The sequence below is a fragment of the Caretta caretta genome, chromosome 10, assembly GCF_965140235.1.
Source record: "Caretta caretta isolate rCarCar2 chromosome 10, rCarCar1.hap1, whole genome shotgun sequence".
Lineage (NCBI taxonomy): Eukaryota > Metazoa > Chordata > Testudines > Cheloniidae > Caretta > Caretta caretta.
In genome coordinates, this window is record NC_134215.1 from 6,606,253 (window position 1) to 6,628,209 (window position 21,957).

A 21,957-nucleotide genomic window follows, 5' to 3' on the forward strand; every position below is an offset into this window, starting at 1 on the left:
TTGGCTGTAGGAGGGAAAAAAGAGAACCCAGCTTAACTTTCAGATGCCTGTGTGACTTTGCAATGCTGGATATTGGTGGGGAAAGAATGATAGCATCCTTTTATTTGTAAATGGAGCGAATTTCATCCAGAGTCACTGAAAGAAAATGAACATGAGGCTCCACAATGCTGATTTTTTTGCAATCACTTTTCAGAGTAAATTGACGCTCTGCAAGACTCCCAAGTTTAACGAGAAGGTTAAATATGCTTTGCAAAGTAAGGCAAGCCTCAAAGTGCAGGAATACCTATTCAAAGGATATTAGTCAGAAAGTAATAAAAGCTGTTTTTCTGCCCGTAGAGATTACTTAACAGCGTGTGTCATGAGGAAATAATTAAAATTATGAAATGGACTTGAAAAATATAGTTCGTGATTTGATTAGCTGCCAAGCACGCTGCATCAGAAAAGTAATACTCCATTATTCACTGTTCAGAGCTTGTTAGCCAAATCAATATGCCCATGAAAGGGCAAAATACATAGAAAAAGGGCCTTCAAAAATGCATGTTAAAGGCCTTGTAAATTTACTGAGAGCATCGCAGTAATTAATTAGCTCCAACAGTTTATGATATCATCAAAACTCATCTTGACAAGGTTCATAAAATCCTTCTAGTGGGGCCAGCAAAATTGAGAGATAAGCAGTGTAAAAAACAGAGCAGATCACAGACTCTCCGTCTAATCACCGTAATGGATTTTGATGCAGATAGTCTCCATCTTGCACAAAAAGAACCCAGCTTGAGCAGCTAGAAAGGCTGAGTGGAAATGTGTATATCTGAATATAGATGTAAATGTTGACTGATATATCAATTAAGATGATCCTGGCATGCAAGGATCTCAAAACATTTTGCAAATGTTTAGGATTCAATCCTGTGTTAGACCCTGATTCAGTAAGGCAAGCATATGCTTAAGTGCTTTGCTGAATCAGGTCCTAAACTTTTGAAATGAACAAGCAAGGGACTTGACTAAGGTGTCAGAGCTTGATCTAACTATTAGGCAACATTTTCCTGCCAAACATAGTCAGAACAGCTCTACATGTAAAGCTAGTTCAAGTGATTACAAAAGCAGAGGTTCCCAGTGTTTAAGATCTAGTGCCAGGGATGAGGCCAGAATTTAGCAGGCCGTGCATTTAGTACTTAGCTTGTTGGCTTCCCTTCACAAGGTAGTTTTTGCAAACTTCTCCATTGATTAGCAGGACTTCAGGGTTCATTTCTATCTGCAGCAGTCCATCTGGCACTCACCATTAGTGCTTTATAATATACTGAGAAGACTTAAGTGTTTCAAAAGTAACACTGACTTTCCTAATTAAAGGAGTGTGTGGGGTTTGGGTTTTTTCCCTCTTTCAAAAAGTGACACTAAAGAGAAGAAAAACTTGACCTCGAGCTGGACTGTGTCCAAGTCTCTGCATACACTTTGGCAGAGCTTGGAGACCATGCTTTTATGGTGAAAACTTGTAGACGCGCAGTAAGAAATAATTCCAGAAAGAGAGTTAAAGTGATCTGGGGACTGACCAAAAAAAACTAGGTAAACTGTCTCCCATTGAACAGCGAGGATGCCTGAGTTAGTAGCTACTGGCTTTAATCTACAGCTCCCTTGTGACTTTAGGTCTAAAGTCTTAGGCTGATTCTGATTGACTTGAACAGAAGGCCTGATTCTGCTCCCACTTACACTGCTATAAATCAATGGCATTACGACAGTGTAAACATAGCAGGAGAAGCAGTCCCAGGATAACTGAGGTTTTGTCTTCACTACAAAGTTTTTCTGGCCTAGCTATGTCAGCAAGGGGTGTGAAAAACTCATAACCCCTAGCAAAAACCCTAGTGTAGACACACAGAATCCTTTTGCCAGTATAGCTTATGTTGTTCAAGGAGGTGATTTAACTGCACCACCAACTCCTCCTTTCTGTCGGTATAACCTGGCTCTCCACGAGAGGCTTTGCCGGAATAGTTTATACCAGTATGGCTGTGCCAGCGGAACATTTTTAGTGTAGACGAGCCCTAAGGGGCTTGTGTACGCAGTGCGTTACTCTGCGCCAGAAGGGTACGCGTTTTAACGCACGCTAGCATATCGTGCGCTAAGTGGCCATATGAACCCTGGTGGCACCCACTAAAAGTTTCCCTAGTGCATGGTAACATAGGGCTGTTTGCAACTGGGCTACATTAGTGCACACTAGGGAGCTTTTAGTGCACACCAGCAGGATCCACATGGGCCAGTTATTGTGTGACACGCTAGTGTGGACTAAAATGTATACCCCGCTGGTGCAGACTCAAGCACCGTGGAATCAGGCCCAGAGAGACTTTGTTGTTGTGATTCTCCTCTCTCGCCCATTGTGCACCAGGATAATGCCATCGAGTAACTTCTGATTTAGGGCCTGAGGCAAAGGTAAATGAAGTCAAAGCGTGTCTTTCCATTAGTTCCAGCAAGCTTTGGACCAAGTCCTTGCACTGATGTGAGCAGAGATTCAGGCCCTGGCATGTAAATTGCTGGGACAAGATGCAGGGTTTTAGAAACCACTTCTGTTGGGATTTGGGTGGTTTAATCCACCCCTCACCAAGATGACAACATACATATGAGTGTTAAGGGAGTGGTAAAAGCGGGCAGGGAGGTTGGATGGATAATCCAGTGTCTGTCCTATAGGACCTTCATCTGCCTAGGATGACAGCTCCATTTTCTGCCCAGGAAGGTCAGTCTTCATAAACCAAATCCCTTCCTGATGCTAAGGGGAACTTTTCTTTCCCTCTCCTTCTCTAGCATGTTATTGCAATTGGCAGCGGCCTGCGAGACTAGCTTGCCAATCATCTTAATTGAATCTTTCAGCTATTTCCCTCCAGCTGCCGTTTTTGGTTTGCTGCGTATCTCGCACAAATCTTTTTCATCAGAGCAGAATTAGGAAACGTGTTTCTTGCTGCCTTATCTCTGTTGATAAATAATTGCATGTTGCATCTATGGGAGGCTTTGAACTGGTACGTTTTGGAGGGGCTGTTTAATACGTCTGTCTGTGAACGATTCTGACTTGAACCGAATTTAATTATTGAGCACGGATTGACACGATTGCAAAGCACTGGGAAAGGTGCTTTGGGCCCTTGGAAGATATTTAAAAGGGGCTTGGAGGAACAAATGGGGCTAGTGTCAACTGGATTAATCACAAAGGAGACTGGAAGCAGGAGGGGAGTAATTTCCATTTAATAGAGTAGGTGATAGTACATTCAGGGTGCCCGAAGGAGGAGTCATAGGCAGTACAGTACTGAAAAGAAATCAGATTTTTATGGGCAATATAGAGTATTCTTGACCTAATCTCCAACTGTTTTTGGTCTGGGGACGTAAATAAGGGATCAAATTCTGTTCTCCAATGGGCACCATCAATCCAGAGCAATCCCATGAAAGTTAATAGTTACTGGATTTGGATTTACACCAGTGTACTCTGGAATTTCACTATGGACAGCTCAGTTTGTTCCAAAGAATCAACCTGTTTAGTTCATTTTATCTAAACCAGTGATGGACAAAAGCCCTGGAGCCTGATTCTCCCTATATTAAAACAGGTGAAAATTCTATTTCAACTCACATTGAGCCTTTACTCTGCCAGCGTTGCCTAATGGGGCCTTAGTGTAAATGAGAGGCGCTAAAAGTATAGAGGCTTCTTTCAGCTCAGACAAGCATCCACGTGGTGGATTTTGCCCTACCTGTATGATTAGAAAAAGGAGCTGGACATCTTGTGAGGACCAAGGTTGCTGATGAGATTTCCAGTGGTTCCTGGTTCCAACCACCTTAGAAATCCCTCAAACTTTCCAAGGGTATTTCTGCATTTGACATTGTGTGTGCATTGTGCGAATGAATCCACCTGGAGCCAGTCACACCTATCGGTCTGCATCACGTTGTTTTACAAGCGGCTCAGCAATGCAAGTCCTAATTACATCTTGAATATCCTGGGAGCTGGGTGAGTGTTTTCGGCCCGCTGCAGCAGAAATCTGGTGTGTCGATTGACAGCAACTGGAAATGATGTGTAACGCGCGAGAAAAAAACCCCGCTATTAATGTAAAGATTCAGTTCTCCCTCACCACGCACGCTCCCGAGTTCCTGAAGCTGTTTTCTCAGGCACTGCACTTCATAGTGCCCCAAGCACTTGACCGCAGAGTGGCCGTCGTTGAGATGCCTCTGCCGTTTAATCATTTTACTACATTCGATTTGAGGTTTGCCAGCCAAAATCCAATTCAGTGAAGAGGTACAGCCAATATGTTTTGGGTCCCTGGGCTCATTTTTCATCACCAAGTGGATAGAACACCTGTTACCACAGCTGTTACAGCGCGACTCCAAAAGACTCATTGAAAGAAGGGAGAGAGGGTATCAAATAAAACCTTGAGCACTACAGTGGAGCCTGCCTTCTTGGGTAACTGGCAGCAGTTTGATATACATTAAAAGCTGTGTTCTCTTGCACTTTATCGACCAAAAAGCACTAGAAACCGGTATTTCTGATATCTCCCAATACAAATCTTCAATAGGGTTGCCGGGTGTCCAGCTTTCGACCGGAACACCTGGTCAAAAAGGGACCCTGGCGGCTCCTGTCAGCACCACTGACTGGGCTGTTAAAAGGCCGGTTGGCACAGGGCTGGCAAGCTCCCTGCTTGGCTCTATGTGGCTCTCCGGAAACAGCGACATGGTTCTACTGCTCCTAGGCAGAGGAACAACCATGGGGGCTCCGTGCACTACCTGTGCCCGGCCCCGAGTGCTGGCTCCACAGCTCCCATTGTCCAGGAAGCGCGGCCAATGGGAGCTGTGGGGGTGGTGCCTGCGGGCGGAGGCAACGCGTAGAGCTGCCTGGCCGCGCCTCTGCCTAGGAGCCAAGGGACATGTCACCACTTGCGGGGAGCTGCCAGAGGAAAGAGCTGACCGGATCCGGCACCCCAAAACCCCTCCAGTGCCCCAACCCCTGCCCCAGCCCCCCCCACACCCAAACTCCCTCCCAGAGCCCACGCCACGCACCCCCTCCCGTGCCCCAGCCCTAAGCCCCCTCCTGCATCCAACCTCCCTCCCTCCATTGGTAAGTATAACTCTTAGTTAACCGGAATTTTTGACTAACCAGCACCCTCCATGCCCCCAACATGCCGGATAACAAAGCTTTTACTGTATTACCATGCTGGCTGCCAACTTAAGTTCCTTGGATTCCCTGTGAAATAGCACAAGCAATTAGTGCTGGAGACGATCCTCTTCCTGGCATGGCACATGCCTGCCAGGGACTCAGATGAAAGAAATTTTGTTCTGTGCAAATGTTTCATCCACATTCAACACAAGGCAGAAAACAGCAGATTCAGAGCCTGAGCCTGCTGTCATGTCAGTTTTACACTGTTGAATCAGATAGAGTTACTCTTGACTTCCAGTGACTGAAGTGAGAAGAGAATCAGGTGTGTGTAGTTTTCTGTCTCTTTAAACTATCTTCCCTTCAGCACATGTGTAAACCAAGGGAGAGTGAAGTGATGGGGCAAGATGATGGAAACTTTCTATTCCACCAGGTTTGGGGTGATCATGGGTACCAGTGTTGTGAGAACACTAACGGTTATGCTGTTGCTTATAAAATCAAACAACAAAGACCCATGTTTATTTCAGCTCCATTAGAAAAACAGAGGAGGAAAGGATGTACATATCAATGGGAATGTCTACACTGCAATGTAGGCTCAGGGTTAGTGGACCTCAAGTCAGCGGACTCTGGGTTAGCGAACCCAGGGCTTGAGCATCTACACTGATTGTCAAACCTAGGTTAGGAATTTTCTAACCTGGGCCCGAACCCAGGACCCCAGCACCCACACTGCAATACGCAGACCTGAATCCAACCACCAATATCCCAGATTTCCTTGTGCCCTCCCAAAATGTGGCCACTCTAGCCCTTTGTTCGTGGTGCAGCATGGGAAAACTTGACTGTCCAGAAGACAAAGAAAGTTGGCCCATAGGATTGACGGGCTCCCAAAGCACAAGTCCAGTGGGGCTGCGTCTACACTGCAAAGCAATAGGGTTTGAACCCTGGATCCTGGCTTGACTCAGGGTCAGAACCTTCATCCCTTTGGTGTCCTGAGATCCTGGGTCCAAGCCCTGGGTTAGTGAGATTTGTGTGCAGACAGAAGGCGGGTTAGGCTTGAGCTTGAGTTTGAACCCTGGGTTTACATTGCACTGTAGACATACCCTATATTCCTTGCACATGCCATACTCCCACTTTAAGGCTACTTATACAATACCAACTAATGTGGAAGAAGTCAGACTGACTCTCTCTCAATGGCTGTCACCAGCACTTTTTACAGAGTCCTTTTATAATCTACCTGCAGATATGCCTATACGCACATTAGGCCTGATTCTGATCTCATTCACACCAGTGTCAATCAAGAGTAACTGTAGGGCCATCTCATTTACCCCATTTCAAATGTGGTGTAACTCTGGAGGAATATCATCTAAGTCCGAATGGAGCTAGTCCAAAGGCTGGTGTGTAACCGAGGACAGAATTTGGCCCTGGCTCTAGTTTACCGCCAGTAAATTCAGAAACAGGTGTATTGGTTGTGCAAAGAAGGCAGGATCAGATCCAGCACAGGGCGTGAAATGTTGAATGAATGTGCGGCTGCATTTTAATTAAATAAATAGCTTGGATGATGCAGCGGCTGTTACTTTGCTCTGAACACTGACTGCTTAGTGTTAATTAAATCCTCAGCTCCTTTCCTAAGGAATAAGAGATTGAAAACACAAGGATGTAATTGATTCACCATTTAATTTAAGTAACTTTCTTTCGTTCAGTTTGCCACGGTGCCAACAATAATGTGATTTTAATAGTAAGCTTTGGAGTAGATATTGCAAAGAACTGAGGTAAAAAAATAAAACCTCTTTAAAATCAGGAGCATCTCACTTTAAGGGCAACGGAACCAACAGACCAAGGTAGATTTCATGTCCCTGTCTGTAGCTTTGCTGCAGGGCCTTCTCTAAGTTCTGCTTTGCGCTGGCTCTGAATCCGTTTTCCGGCTGTTTCGTTGTGTTGTTTTATCAGTTTGAATCATGCTTGATTCCTTTGAAACCTTAGGCCAGTCTCTTGGCCACATGTGTAGCACTTATTACTGTGATGCTAAGCCAGCGAGGAAAGAATTACTGCGAGAACAGTGACCGACTTTGCGAAGTGATAAGTAACAGGCGTCCGCAAGAAGTTTGACATTAACTCTGATCCTAATTGTAACTTACTTTTTTTTCCTCTTCTTTCTCTCCCCGTAGGTTATAACCCTGGAAGGATGGGTTGACATCATGTATTATGTTATGGATGCGCATTCTTTTTACAATTTTATATATTTTATATTGCTTATAATAGTAAGTATGACTCACTGGACACGCGCACTCCCCCGCCCCTCGTTGGTAAAGTTGTGTAAGGGCCCTTTCCTGGAGAAGAGCCAGGTGTTGTGATTATGGCCCCATCAGCATGTCATTCGGGCCACGAGGACACTCTGCAAACCCTGGGTGTCATCATAAAGGTGGTTTTACGCTGCGGGTGGGAGATTATGCCACAAAAAGCTTTGTCCTGCCTAGCAACGTATAGGATGCATTGCTGCGGCTTGTCAAACCATATAGGCCCCTCCCCTCCCTCTCTCTTGCTCTCCGAGTCTCGATCTTATAACCTTGACTTCTCCTGGCTGTTGTGTCTTGTTGCCAGGACTGCTAATGAGAATAAGCAGCACACGTCTCTTGCTTCCCACTCCCTAGCCTCCGTGACATTCCAGAAGGCAATCTGTTTGTATTAGAAAGGAACTACTTGTGTAGAACCCCAGATGCCGGATTATTAGCAGAAATGTCTGCAGCAAGATGTCCTGAGACATCTACACAGCAGCTGTAGGTATAATTTCCAACACTTACAGAAGTACATGCACTTGCTTTGAGGCTGCTGTGCTCTGGTGGTTAGTGCATAGGGCTGGGAACCAGGAGACCTGGGCTTCCATTCGGGACTCCCTCGAACATTTCTGCGTGTTCATAGCCCATCAGCAAAACCAGAAGGTGACTAATTGGGGCCGAGGGTGGCACCCTTCGTTCTTCCCAGAGAGCGCCCAGGCTGAAGTTAAAGACTGGAGATTTTCACTGCACATCAGTAACCCAGTGATTTCTCCAGAGGAGGCATAGAACAATGGCCCAGATTAAAGCCATAGATTTTCTGCTGAGCCCAGCACACAGGCAACAGCACCTTGAGTCTACCTCTTGATGTGAGTCACTTTAAGTCTCGGTGCATTGGTTCTCGGAACAGGAATGCTGGACGTTTCCCTGAGGTTGATCTTTTGCAGCGTGCTAACCAGGGAAGTGAGAGGGAGGGGCAGGGAGAGAAGGGGCAAAGCCAGCATGACACCGTATCCACCAGCATGGCCTTCAGCAAAGCAAAGAGAGGGGGTCAGTTGTGGTCTGTCCTTGTGGAGAACCTCACAATTCCTTATAAGTGCCACTACCCTTGGCTAGCCCTGTCTCCCTCCTCTTAGAGGGATACTATGTTCCCATCAGGCAATGTGACCTGAATAGAAAGCAAGTAGAGCTTCGTTCTTGACCATGAAATGTAAGTCACCGGACTGGAGAAGGGTCTTAGTCTGCATCCTAGCTACTGTCCGAACACAGACGGTAAGATGTTTCGTTTGGACACACGTACATAGAAAGACCAGACATCAAGTGGTGCTTTTATTTACTGATTTCATTTTGGTTAATGACTGATTTCAGCGCACCCGTGGCAGTGTCTCTGGGCACCTGTGAAAACCACGCCCCGTGTAGATGAATATGCATATACAGCTCCGAGTGGGGGTAGGCCAGTGAGCGGACTCACTGGCTGGAGAAGGGCCAATAAAGATCCCAACTCTGCAGGTTATTTCACAACTCTTGCCTCAGGCCTTGCTTTATTTCGAGAGACAAACCTCTGACTCAGCCCGCCTCGACTCAAACTCTGGGTGGCGACTACACAAGGACTTCCCAGCGTCAGCCAGCTGGGAGGAGAGTGGGTGATGCCTACACTGCAGCTGGGGGTGTAATTTCCAGCACAGGTAGCTGTAGGTGCACTAGCTTTGATTGAGTCAGCACACTAAAAATAGCAGTGTAGCCACCGTGGCACAAGCGGCAGGATGGGCTGGACACCTGAGTACATTCCAAGGGGTTTTGGGTGGGATTGTACTGGGGCCGCTAGCCCTTCCCGCTGCCTGCACCACCGCAGCTACACGGTATTTTTAGTGTACTGCCTTGGTCAGAGCTAGCGCAGGTATGTCTACCCAAGCTGGAAATTACAGCTCCAGTGTAGGCGTTCCCTTTGTCTTAGCACCAGCTTCCCCTTTCCTTTTATGACCCTGCTCGGATCAGCTATGTGGTTGGCAGGCATTTATTAACTGCTTCTCTGCTGGAGCACCTTTACTCTTTGTCACGAGGGACTAAACCTGAAAGGACTCTCCAAATGGGGGGTTTGAATCCTGGCTGGTGTCTCAGACATCAGAGTACATCATGCCAATAGGTAAGTTAGTTAAAAGGAAAAGAGGAAATATTGGCAGTTCCAGTACAAGAGAGAGAGTGAAACACAGACTACAGAACTTCCGCTCTGCACGTTGGCCAGCTGCTTGCTAATTAAATGGCGTACTTCTCGGCAGTCCTTTGGTTAAATTTTGTTTTGCAAGTCCCACAATAACCTATGTCAGTCTTGGGTTTGAGGGCCGGGTGTTTAAAAGTAAAGATCTCCCTCGTTGCCTCTGAAATAGCTTAAAAGAGCTTACCTGCAAATTAATTAATACAGCACTTGGTTCTCCAACAGCAGTCCTGGGTATTCAGCATGATGGTCAAATCCTGATATTAAAATGAGCCCAGCAAATCTTGTGACTCCCCTGGGGCAATTGAGTGTGTTTGGTGGGTGCCTCTTGGTAAAATTGCTGATTCCTCTCTTCTTGGCTTCCCCAGGTGGGCTCTTTCTTCATGATTAACTTGTGCCTGGTTGTGATAGCAACGCAGTTTTCTGAAACAAAGCAGCGGGAGAACCAGCTGATGAAGGAGCAGCGTGCCCGCTACCTCTCCAACGACAGCACAATCGCCAGCTTCTCGGAGCCGGGCAGCTGCTACGATGAGCTTCTCAAATATATCTGCCACATCTTCAGGAAGGTAAAGCGGCGGACGTTACGCCTGTACAACAACTGGCAGAGCAAGCGCCGGAAAAAGGTCACCCCCAACAGCGCCCCCAGCGGGCAAAGCCACAGAAGCAAAAAACGCATCACCTCCATCCACCACCTCATCCACCACCATCACCACCATCACCATCACTACCACGTCAGCAATGGGAGCCCTCGGGGGCTCCGCTCCAACCCTGAGATCTGTGACCTGGAGCTGAAGGCCATGAAGTCTGGGAGCCAACTGATGCTTCCATCTCCATCCCCCAACCTGCATAGCCCTCCTCCTCATGTGGATTCAGAGTCTGTCCATAGCATTTACCATGCCGACTGCCACGTCGAAGGACCCCAGGTGAAATGCAAGTCTTCCAATGCCTCTGCAAGTATTAAACTGACCGCTGGGCTCACCACCAACCATGGCAATATGAATTATCCAACCATCTTGCCTTCTCCAGCTAGCAAAGCCAGTTCTGCCCCGGTACCCAAAGGGAAGGAAAGTGGCAGCCCCCCTGTGGCCATGGTTAATAGCCCTGTGAGTGTGAATGCAGCTCCTTTTGAGAAGCTCCATCAACTGATGGGAGAGCATGGTAAGAACAAAGGATTTGACATCCTGCTTGGAATTAGTGGACAAGGGGCGAATGGTCAGATGGGATTTGTAGGAAAGGGTCTTCAAGGGCAAACTAGAGCCCAATTTCATATCTTCATGCGAGCTCCGACCTTTCTTCTAACTGGGGATGGGTGAACCTCACAGAGGTCAGAGTTCAGGTTCAGGGTAGCCAACCACCCAAGAGTTTGCATGCTTGTCTAAAGCACATCAGGACTAGCCCAACTTCTTGGTTCTGCAAAATGGAGGCTGAAGAGAGAGAACAGGCTTTGTATTGGGGCCCTGTTGAAACCCAGAGGAAAATAAAAATCCTGGGGAGAAAAAGTGAAGCCAGCGCGTAGCTGTGGGTGAAGGGTCAGCCTGGTTCTTAGTCCGTCAGAATCAGTTTGACTGTTTCTCATGAAGAGCCACAGTCCTCTCTTAAGCTAGTGGGGAATCCTGGGCAGACTGCAGGGTTTGGGTCAATGAGGCTGCACTAGTCCAGCTGTAAACTTGAAGCCTTTCTCCCCGGTCCCTCTCCCCTCTGATTTCCAGGAGCTTGTCCCTGCAAAATTGGGTTCAGAACAGGATGTACTTTGGGCTCCTATTTTATATTTGTTTGTCTGTTTGTTGCCATATAAAATGCCCCCTTGCCCACACCAAGACCTGCTGCAAGTACAGGAAAGAATCAGGGATTGTTAATCATGGAGGCTGTATTGGGACAAGTCGGGGGAACGGATGAAATCTCCTGAGCAGTGACATGAGGGCAAAGCCATGAAAGGTGTGGGGCGCTAACTGGAGAGCAGATAGGTCCACATAGGAGATTTCCTGAACAGTGTAAGCAGAGAAGCCAGGAATAAGGCAAGTTCTGGACTGTACACTTTGTTATGCCCTGCCTTCTGCTTGCTGGCTGGTTTGAAGCTGCGTGAATGCGCAGACAGTGAGCCCTAAGCAAGACTGCCCGCCTCTTTCTCACTGCTATGAAACAAACAGCTGGTCGCTTTTCACCCAGAGAACAGTGTTCCCTTGAGTTTCCCTCCTCGCTCCCACCCAAAATGAAAACCCACTGCCTGGAATCTGGTCTCCAGTGTGGCAGTGATGAATGAGGATAGAATGGACCAGAGGAAAGGTACTGTAAAGCATCTGGTCCTCCAAATCAGCAGCCTGGCAGGTTCTGCTCCGAGCAGAAGCAGCCAGCCCTGGTGGCTTCGTTTATTTCCGATCTCTGATCTTTTGTCCCTGATGTTGCGAACCCTCGGTCTCGCTCCTTGTCAGCCTCTGATAAACTGATTTATCAAAGTAAACCGCTGCCTTTGGAGTAGTTTCTCTTGCTGTTCTGTGCATATCCCCCTGGGCAGCTGGCTTCCAAGGAAAGCTTGGATGTCAACCATCTACGCTGCATGAGTTTTGCCCCATGTGCAGACTGTGTTGCACCTCTTCGGGCACGTTTCTCGAGGCTTTGGTTAAAAGGGGAGAGCCCACTCTACATGCTGCACCATTCCATGTGCTCATTTGCAAGTCCAAAAGGGGACAGGAAAATGAATCTCTGTAAATGAAAAGAAAGATGGAAAGAGAAGCTTCTTACAGAGACCCCCAAACCCCGCTCTTGCTTCCACGGTGGACCCCCTGGCAGCAGAACCTGTGGGGTTCTGCTGTGCAGTGGGGAGCGATATGGTTGCCATATGCTCGTACTCAACAGAGGGGTGTGGGAGCAGCAGAGCCACATAAGTTTGGATCCTCTAATCGTCCTCGTCTTCCATTTCTCCCTGCACAGGGGAATGTACAGGGCTGCAAAGCTACTGCAGACTCAGAGCTCTTTTAAATCAGGGAAAGGACAGCATTAACGTTGAACACACACACATCTCATGAACTCTTTCAACATACGTATCCCTAATTGTACGTTGTGTGTGGCCTCATTCAGCATTGCTGACTCTCACGGTTTTATTGTGAGTTTCATAATATTTGTTGCTTTTCTTAAAACCCCGGCTGCTGGAATCATGGGATTATGAGAGACTCTTAGCTTCCTTTTTTTAAAAAAAACAGTGTCTAGCCCTCAAGGTGGCAGAGAAAAGATGGAAAACTTGAACTCTAAAGTCTAAAACTACAAAAAGTAAATAAAAAGACCCCACATTATTATTTTTAAAATCTCATAATTTCTAAGTCAGTCTCGTGATCTTTTATGTTTGTGGCTGTCAGTATAGTTTATATTCATCCACGCATGTACACACACAACTATTTATACTAGTGATGTAGCTGTTAAGAGTACTAAGTATGTCTTGTGGGTCTGATTTAAGGTCGTCTGTGAAATATGTTGGGTGACTTTTTCCATGTTGTTTTGAACTGAATGCACAAACGGGTAAAGCTCATGAAATTATTTATATAAATTACATTCACTGGACACTTGCACCCTTTTAAAATGCTCAGGGACAAGAGGGGTTCGTTGTAACGTTCTTCTGTTGCTTATGCAAGGGTTTTATATTCATCAATGGCATGGCCTTAACTCTATAAGTTAACGAGGGCTAGAGTGTGAGAATCTGTATTTCCTTTGAGATAAAAGCCCACGCTCCTGGAAGTTGAAAGCAAAGAAATGGTTCCAAGGCCGTTGCTTGAAACTCACAGTCCAAGCCAAAGGTTGGTCCTGCTGATGTGCACAAAGAGCCCCGTTCTCTGTGCTTTTATGTGAGATAAGGCAGTGCCGGATTCACCTTTCACTTAACACCCGCGTGAATTCAGGGGAACACCAGTGACATCACTGGATTTTAATTTGGCTCAGCATTCTTTGAAGACCTTGCTATTAATAATGCCATTAATAATAATACCCTGTGTGTATAGAGGCCCTTTCAACCCTAAGGATACCAAAGCACTTTATATACTCTACCAGAATCGTATCATCACTCGCTGAAGTGCAGCCCCCTACAGGGTGGAACACGGCAGCTGCTTGTCAGTGAACTGAAATGCTGCAGAACAGTTGACAATAGGAAGTAAAGAAGATGGTTATCAGGCATCTCTTGGTCACTTGCAAGGGGGATGTTTCTAGGGGGAAGGAAAGTCGAGTGGAATTCCTGGTGGAAATCCCTGTGACTCAAAGCCACCCAGATGAGCACATATCTACTCTTGCCTCCTCAGCTTCCAAATCTGATTTCCAGCTTGACCAGTCTAATGTCCAATCCCTATCCCATTGGTAGGGTGGCCACTCATGCAGCCCCAGAACACCGGACATTTTCGTACTTCCAGGAATAGTGTCAGCCTCCCCCCAGCATGACCCCACCTCTACCAGCGTGAGGTCACGCCACATGAGGGCTCCATTTTGAAGAGCAAGCTACCTCATCCCTCACATGCATGGCATCCTCCAGCCGTGACACTGGACAAACCATTTAAAAACAGGATTGTCTGGCTTAAAATTGTCTGAATGGCTTGCCTTACCCCGTGGCCAGACAGCTTGAAGGTAGGGTTGCCAGGTGTCTGGTTTTCGACTGGAACACCTGGTCGAAAGGGGATCCTGATGGCTCCAGTCAGCACCACAAAAGTCCATCAAAAGTCCGGTTGGCGGCGCAGCAGGGCTTAGGCAGGCTCTCCCTACCGGGCTCCGCGCGGCTCCTCAGAAGCAGCGAGATGTCCCTTGGCTCTGAGGCAGAGGCATGGCCCCTGCCCTGAGTGCCAGCTCCGCAGCTCCTATTGGCCGGGAACTGCAGCCCGTGGGAGCTGCGGAGGTGGTGCTTGCAGGCGAAGGCAGCGTGCACCACACAGAGCCGCCTGGCTGCACCTCACCGCCGAGAGACATGTTGCCACTTCCAGGGAGCCACCTGAGGTAAGCGCTGACCGGAGCCCGCACCCCTCACCGCCTCCCCAGCCCTCTGGTCCAGCCCTGAGTCCCCTCCCGCACCCAAACTTCCTCCCGGAGCTCGCACCCCTCACTCCCTCCCGCACCCCAACTCCCTGCTCCAGCCCTGAGTCCTCTCCCTCACCCAAACTTCCACCCAGAGTCTGCAGCCTGAACTCCCTCCCGTGCCTCAACCCCCTGCCCCAGCTCAGAAACCCCTTCCCTCACTCCAAACCCCTCAGCCCCAGCTCGGAGAAAATGAGCAAGTAAGTGAGGGGTGGGAGAGAGTGAACAACGGGGGGGTGATGGAATGAGTGGGGGTGGGGCTTTGGGGCAGGGGCAGAGTCTTGGGGAAGGGGCACAAAACGGGGTGGGACTAGGGAATTTGGTTTTGTGCAATTAGAAAGTTAGCAACCCTACTTGAAGGTGGCGGCAGACAGTAGTTGTGTGGGGTTGGGGAGGCCTTGAAATGGGAAGAAAGGGAGGTGACTCCCTTCGACACCATCACCCCAAGAAATATTTGCAGGGACACTAAAACAGCTGGAGAGGCACGTTAAGAAGGAGGGAAAGGAGTATTTAAATTGATCCAATGAAGCAAGAGCTTCATAGCCCCTAGTTCCCTCTACTTGCAACTGCTGGTGACTAATAATTCCACCACGGCTGGTCCTTGCTTCAAAAAACAGAGCGTGACGCTACGCCGAGGTGTCTCACAGCTGCTGAGAAGTGGCTCCAGCCGGTGCTCAGCGATGGACCCGTGCTAGATCCCTCCCCATGCTGGAGGGATTAGACACTGAAGCCGGTTGGTGAGCTCCATCTGGCATTCCTGGCTTCCAGCTCAATCGGAATAGTCAAAAGGGCTGCCTCACTTATCTCCCTGCACCTTCCCAGGCGGGAAGAAGGAACAGAGTGGAATCCAATCCTGGCAAGCCATGTGCTAAACAGAAACACTTGAAAGATAGTTGGGTGCATTAGCAAGGCATTAAGGGCCGGGGAGCTCACAGTCCTGTCTGAGAAGGGGCCTGGTGTAATCGAGAAGGGATGTGATTGGGGGAGCGTATTCTCCTTTTTTGTGCTGTGGAATTGAGCAAAATGAAGTACAGTCTGTTCCTAAGAGTGCGTGTGCCCTGCAATGCTGTGAGGTTATTTGAGCAGGCAGCCAAGGAGACTCTGGTGCTCTGAAGACATCTGCGGAACCAGTGTTTTTTGTATCATTGTTAACACTTTGATAGCATTTAGGAGGCACGAGCCATGTGCTCTAGCATGCGCAGTGCCGAAGCAGCTGCGTGGTCATTTCTCCTCGGATCTGCTTCTGCATTTCTAAATCACTGTGTAAATTAGCAAAGAGAGGGGCTGACATGGCCTAGCGTGTGGAGTGAGGGGGAGAGGGAAAATACCTCTGACCTCTTGGGATCTTTGGCATGATTACCAGAAATCTCCAAAGAGCCCATTCTCCTGAGGTGATCAGCCCAGTTTTGCAGGCCTGTGATTTCTGGGTAAGGTTCAGTGAAGCAGCCAGTCTTTCAATTTCTCATCGTAACCCAACTTTCAGACCTTGTGAGTGAAGTGATGGCTTTTTCTGTCACCTCCTGGAGTATTAGACAGCAGGGGTCTAAATCATGACGTGTTGTGTTTTAGGCCCACAGCCATTATTATCTGATGGCTCTTGGGTGGCCTCCCTGAAATGAGTTGGTGGGTTGCAGTCTTTTTCTCAGTGGAGAGGGCCAAGCTCTTCAAACATGACAAGTTGACTTTGGTGCCCAACTTGAGGGACCTCACAAGGGACTTTAAGAAAGGGCCTTTGAAGATCAGGCTCCTTTATGGTATCTCCCGGCAGGCACCCAAAATCACTCATCCGCATCCCCAGAACCGGCTGTTAGCCCCTTTCTTGGCAGATTCAGCACACAGGCCACTGTCTGAGCATGCTCAGGAGCTGAACTACCCTCTTCCCTCCAAGCTGATCCCTTCCCACCAAGCACGTTATGTAGGAGGGCAGCGTTACCGTGCTGTTGCCTGCCCTGTATTTATCTGACTCTCGCACATGAGTCTGGTTCAGGTTCCATTTGGGTGAAGGTTCAGGTCAATTCATCTCCAGTGGCTCATTGCGTTGGTCTGTAAAGACCTCCTGGTTAGGCACATCCTCTCCATGCTGGGTAGGCAGCACCACCACCGTGTCCAGCTTCTGGGAGGGCTGCCCCATTTTCTCCCCACGCCAGCAAACACTGTTACAGATTGGATTAAAAAATCCAGCCCTTGCACGCCTGTTCGAAATAGCCACAACTCTCGCTGTGCCATGACTGCAAGAAATTCAAATGAACCTTTCAAAAAATGCTTGAAAGGAAAGGAGGGGTGAGGAGACATCAAAGCAGCCACTGCTGAGATGTTTAATTGGTAGCCGTCCTTGTTCCCCCCCATGCCTCTCCCCTCCTCTCCTTAACTTGGCTTGTTATGGGAATTGAAGGGTCCTCTAAATCTGGCATAATTTTCAGGCAGCACTAGGATTGCCATTAATGATAGACCATTGGGTTTAATAAAAGTTAATGGAAAGTGTGCGGTATGCCACTCAACTGCAGCAGAGTGCAAAGAGATCACCATGTGCTGGGGGAGAACTGCCCTATCTAGGGCTAGAGAGCTGAAGCAAGGAAGCTAAGGGGTACTTGTGGAACTTGAAGGAGGGGAGACAGGGATAAAAGGGGAGACTATGGAAAAAGTTGGACCAAATAAGAGGCCGTTATAGATTTGAAGGCCAGCAGGGACCATTATGAGCACCCAGTCTGACTTCCTGAATGGCACGGGCCGAAGAACCTCCCCCAGGGAGCCTAGCATCAAGCCCGTGATGTCTGGTGGAGCTAGAGCAGATCCATCTTGTTTGTTATAAGATGACATGTCCATGGAAAACAGGAGATTGTGGGAGTAAGGTGGGAGTTAATTCCACTGCTGACCCTGTGCGTGTCCCTTGATTGCAGGTCTGTGTAGGACTTCCAGCAGGCTGTCGGGTTTGAACATGCCGTGCCCTCTGCCCAGCCCCCAGCCCAGCACCCTGACTTGCGAACTCCAGAACTGCCCCTACTGTGCTAACATCCTGGAGGATCCCGAGTTTGAGTTCAGTGAGTCCGACAGCTACGACTCTGACAACAACGGCGTCTACGAATTCACGCAGGACCTGAGGCACGGAGACCAAAGAGATCAGATCCAGCAGCAGAGGAATAAGAAGAGGAAGAAGAAGAAACCAAAGGAGAGGAATAAAGTCGCTAGACTTTGGGTGGCTTTTGGCAACAAGCTGAAAAGGATTGTGGAGAGCAAGTATTTCAACCGGGGGATTATGATCGCCATTCTGATCAACACGCTGAGCATGGGAATTGAGTATCACGAGCAGGTGAGTAAACTCGCCCCAATGACTGTTGCTTTCCTTTTCTTTTTGTTGGGCTGCGTGTGCTGCTTTGCATAGAAAGGAAACTAAGTCACGCAACTGGGATTTTGAGTTTTACAGTCTGAGCGTCAACAGCTGATGTGATCTAGATCAAGCGCCCGCTTACAGCAAGTGGCAACGGGAATGGTTTCTGAATAGTGAATACATGCAAGGGAATTGTCAACTGCTCACAGCTGAGAACAGAAAATAAGGGCAGGGGGCCGAGCCTTCAAACCATGGGCGGTGGGTATCAAAGGCCAGGGGAGGCTAAGCCTCCCCTAGCCCAGGCCGTGGCCCTGCCCATGTTCCGCCCAAAGCCCCACCTCTCTACCCTGAAGCCAGTGAAGGCTCAGTTCCAGCCGGCGGCCTGGAGCTTGAGCCCGCCAGGGGCTGGGGCTGCCCTGCAGCTCAGGCCAGCCCTGGGGTTGGGCCAGAGGGTCGGGCTGGTGCTGGGGCCAGCGGCTCGGCCTGGAACTCAGTGGCGGGGGGGTACTGGGCTCCTCCAGCAGTACGGGCTGGGGGGATTGGGCTCCTCCGGCTGCAGGGCCGGTGGGGTTAGCCTCCCTGAAGTGGGGATTAACCCACCACCCATGCTTCAAACCATTATGCAGGAGCTTAACCGTTGGCAAGTATGTACATATGTGTAATGGGTTTGCAGGATCGGGGTCTGTATTCATGGAATAAATTATTCTGGTCCTCAAATGCATGAATTATTCCACTGCAAAGTTTCACCTATCCCTGGCTGAGATGGTATGCTGTGAAAGACCATCTGCATTTGAACATGACTCTGGGTTTTTCTAGTGGATGGTAGAATCTGGGAGACATTCATTTTGTAACATGAATCATCAGTGCACAAGTTTGCTTCTGTGCATTGAAATAAAAAACAAAACTCTGAAGCCCACTGTTATGCCAGGCCAAAACCAAGCAAGCCAGCTTCTACTTTGCCCATTGGGGGAGGACTCTTTGTTCAACCCCAAGTGTTGAATTTGATCTCCTAGGGAACAAGGTGATGCCTTTTAAATGTTTGGAAGCAGGAAGAAAATTCATTCTGTTCACCCTAATCCTGGGAACAGCATGATTTCAAGAAACAGCATTTGCCACCAAGGGTGGTGTGTCCTCATTGTAGTTTGGCTGGAGCTGAAGAACAGTGAGATGAGAGGTTTCAGAGTAGTAGCCGTGTTAGTCTGTATTCGCAGAAAGAAAAGGAGTACTTATGGCACCTTTAGTCTCTAAGGTGACACAAGTACTCCTTTTCTTTGAGAGAGGTGAGTCATCTAAAGATCCTTCAGTCAGGTCATTGTGTGGGAAGCTGCTCTTTTCTGAGTTTTCTTGGAAACACTGGTTAACCAGCTATTTTATAAATGACGTGCTCTGAATTTTCTTGGCAAGGTGCAGAAAACGCCACCCTGTGATTTGGAGAGGAATTTTTAGTGCTGATTTTCTAAGTGGCAAATTATTCACAGTGTTCTGTCGAAAGCTCTCCCATATCGCATGCTGCAGAACCATGAATGTATTCTGCACCCCAAGGTTATTAACTGTGAAATTATCCCTGTCCCCACTAAAATCTGCTCACTCAGAAATGACTAGGAGAGGCAGTACAGGGTAGGGGTGGAGCTTTGCCATGGGGGCACTTATGTGTCTTTTCTCTCAAGATCAATTCTTAACTAGAACAACCTGAGTAGCAACCCTATAATAATAAACCAATTCATGTCTGCAACAGAGGAAGGCCAAAAAAAAAAAAAAAAAGGGCAAAGAAGCGAATGTCCAGGGCAGATTTTTGTCTGATGAATTGTTCAACAACAAGTTTTAAAATTAGGAAATACACCTAGACAGTCTCCTTTTAATAGAGCCATTTATTCACTGGGAAGGCTGTGTTGCTGTGCGGGATACTTTGTCAGGCAGATAAAACTTAGTCAGTCCTTAGATACTCTGGTGATGGGTGCTAGGGGATAACCTAAGTTAGAGAGGCTGTGGTGAGCAAGCACAGGGTTTCCGTGGAGTCTGTACCCCATTGATGATAAAAGGTAGATTGTGATAATTATGTCCTTGTTCCTAAGAAAGTAAAATTCTGTGGGTTTATATTGGATTCCAGATTTGCTTAAACTGTCTTAAAGCCAATGGTAATAAAAGATTTTAAAGTTTTTGGCTAAAGATCTTCAAACTCCAGCCAGTTTTGCTCCTAGCCACTGGCCAACTTGGGTGCAATAAAAAGGAAGAATTTTGAAGGAAAACCCTGCAAACGTTCCTGCACATGCCTGACGGTGAAAAGCCTCATGTCTCTGGTGCACTGCAAGGATGACAGACGGCTGAGCTGTCAGACTAGGCTTTGAAGCACTTCACCTAGGCAGTCTGATATCAACAGGATGGGCCCTGGGGCCTTGCCTGGGGCCAGTACATGATGCTAAAGCAATAGGAAACAAAGTCAGACTCCTAGACTATCTGGCATGAAAGCTTTGGGCTTTTGTTAGCAAAGCCTGGATGATTTCAGAACTCAAGCCCTGTGAAAATTGGCTGTAGGATTCAAGACCAGAGAGGTGTGTTGGTGCAGAGACAAAGAACAGTTGCCTTAGTGGAACTGACCGTGGCTTTGGGGCGGGAGGAGAGCTGGGAATGGATTGTTCTGGCTACCCCTGTCCCCGCTGCCGTGAAAAATCCGTTCAGTCCCAACTTGCTGGATCGCTGCGTGAAGGGTGCTGGCCTGATGGCCCTGAGTGGCACAACAGCTATGTCATTGGAGGCAGCAGCCGCAGTGTGAGGTTTCCCCAGGTTGCTGATGGGCCTCCGCCGTAGCCTGAAGATACCAAGACTGTTATCGCATCCCCACTAGAGCACAGGGAGGGAGGACAGTCTGCCTGTGAAACTGTTCTACGGAATCTGCTGCCAAGCGTCCCCTCTGCTGGGGAGTTCTGGAACACAGTGGCATTCACAGGGGGCCAGGGCTCCTAGCCCTGGGGATCCAGGAGGAAGGGGGGTACAGTTATAGGGCAGCAGGAGCAGTCTGCATGGATAGCTCCTGCCTATGCTCTGCTCTGCCGACTTTCCTACAGATTACACGGTTGCGGCTGGGCCCGACTGCCGCTGCACAGAAGCATTCGCCGCAGAAGAGGCTTGGGAGAGCAACTGTGGCTTTGAACAGTTGTCACTCCCCGTTAGATCACTGCATGGGAACCCAAAGTGTCTCCAAGGGACAGGGATATAGAGCCCAGCCGCTCCCAGCCCTGAAACTCGACAGAGCCCTTTCCACGCAGAGCACAAGATGGAAGGGATTGTGTTTGGGGGAAGGGGGAGCGCTAGAGACACCAAATTCCCAGACACCATCCCTTCAGCACAGACAGAGAGATCCACATACCGAGGGATGCTCCAGGCCTAAGGGAAAGGCCTAAGGCCTAAGTGGCTTACATGTTCAGGATGGACTCCTGGAAAGAAACCCCCAGGTGTTGCCCGCAGGCGCTAGCCATCTGTGAACATGCAGCAAGGCTCCAGGATCACCTCCAAGAACCCTATTTGAAGGTCTTTTCCCTCGCCATGAAGGCCGGCACCTCTAGTGGAACCATCCTGTCTGAAGAACTTTTGAGTCAATGGTCTTGAATCCTGGATTTTGCGTTCTCGGATTTCCTTCATGCGGACAGAGCTCTGACCGGCTCAGCTTCTAAGACCCCTTCAGCGCACGACTGCTTTGTTGAGACAGCAGCCTATGTTAACCAGGTGTGCTAGTGGGTTCTGCGACACTCAGTGACACTCATCCACCAGGAACTGCTCTGAAACTAGCTTCAGTGAACAGCTGTTGCCTTGACCTGGCTGGAGTTCAGGCAGTGACCATCTCTAAGTCCCATTGCTCATGCCACAAACCATCCATTCCCTTCACTGGTCTTTGTTTTTAACATCATTAAAGAGCTTGTTAGCTTTCATTTCCTGGCATTTCGGTTCTGTGAAAACGATCAGAGGCTTTGCAGAGGGATCAACAGGCGGTCTCTGTTTTTATTGCACAATTATTCAA

The 21,957-nt window shown here is 48.4% G+C and overlaps 1 protein-coding gene across 3 annotated transcripts in view; it reads left to right on the forward strand.

The window, feature by feature from the left end:
* CACNA1H (calcium voltage-gated channel subunit alpha1 H) overlaps nucleotides 1-21,957 on the forward strand; it is a 208,316-nt gene that overhangs the window by 60,969 nt on the left and 125,390 nt on the right. For all 3 annotated transcript variants that reach the window (XM_048866479.2, XM_048866482.2, XM_048866481.2), the window contains exons 6-8: nucleotides 7,264-7,356; nucleotides 9,949-10,738; nucleotides 17,518-17,927. In XM_048866479.2, coding sequence (XP_048722436.2) covers nucleotides 7,264-7,356; nucleotides 9,949-10,738; nucleotides 17,518-17,927 — 1,293 coding nt within the window. The remainder of the gene's footprint in view (nucleotides 1-7,263; nucleotides 7,357-9,948; nucleotides 10,739-17,517; nucleotides 17,928-21,957) is intronic.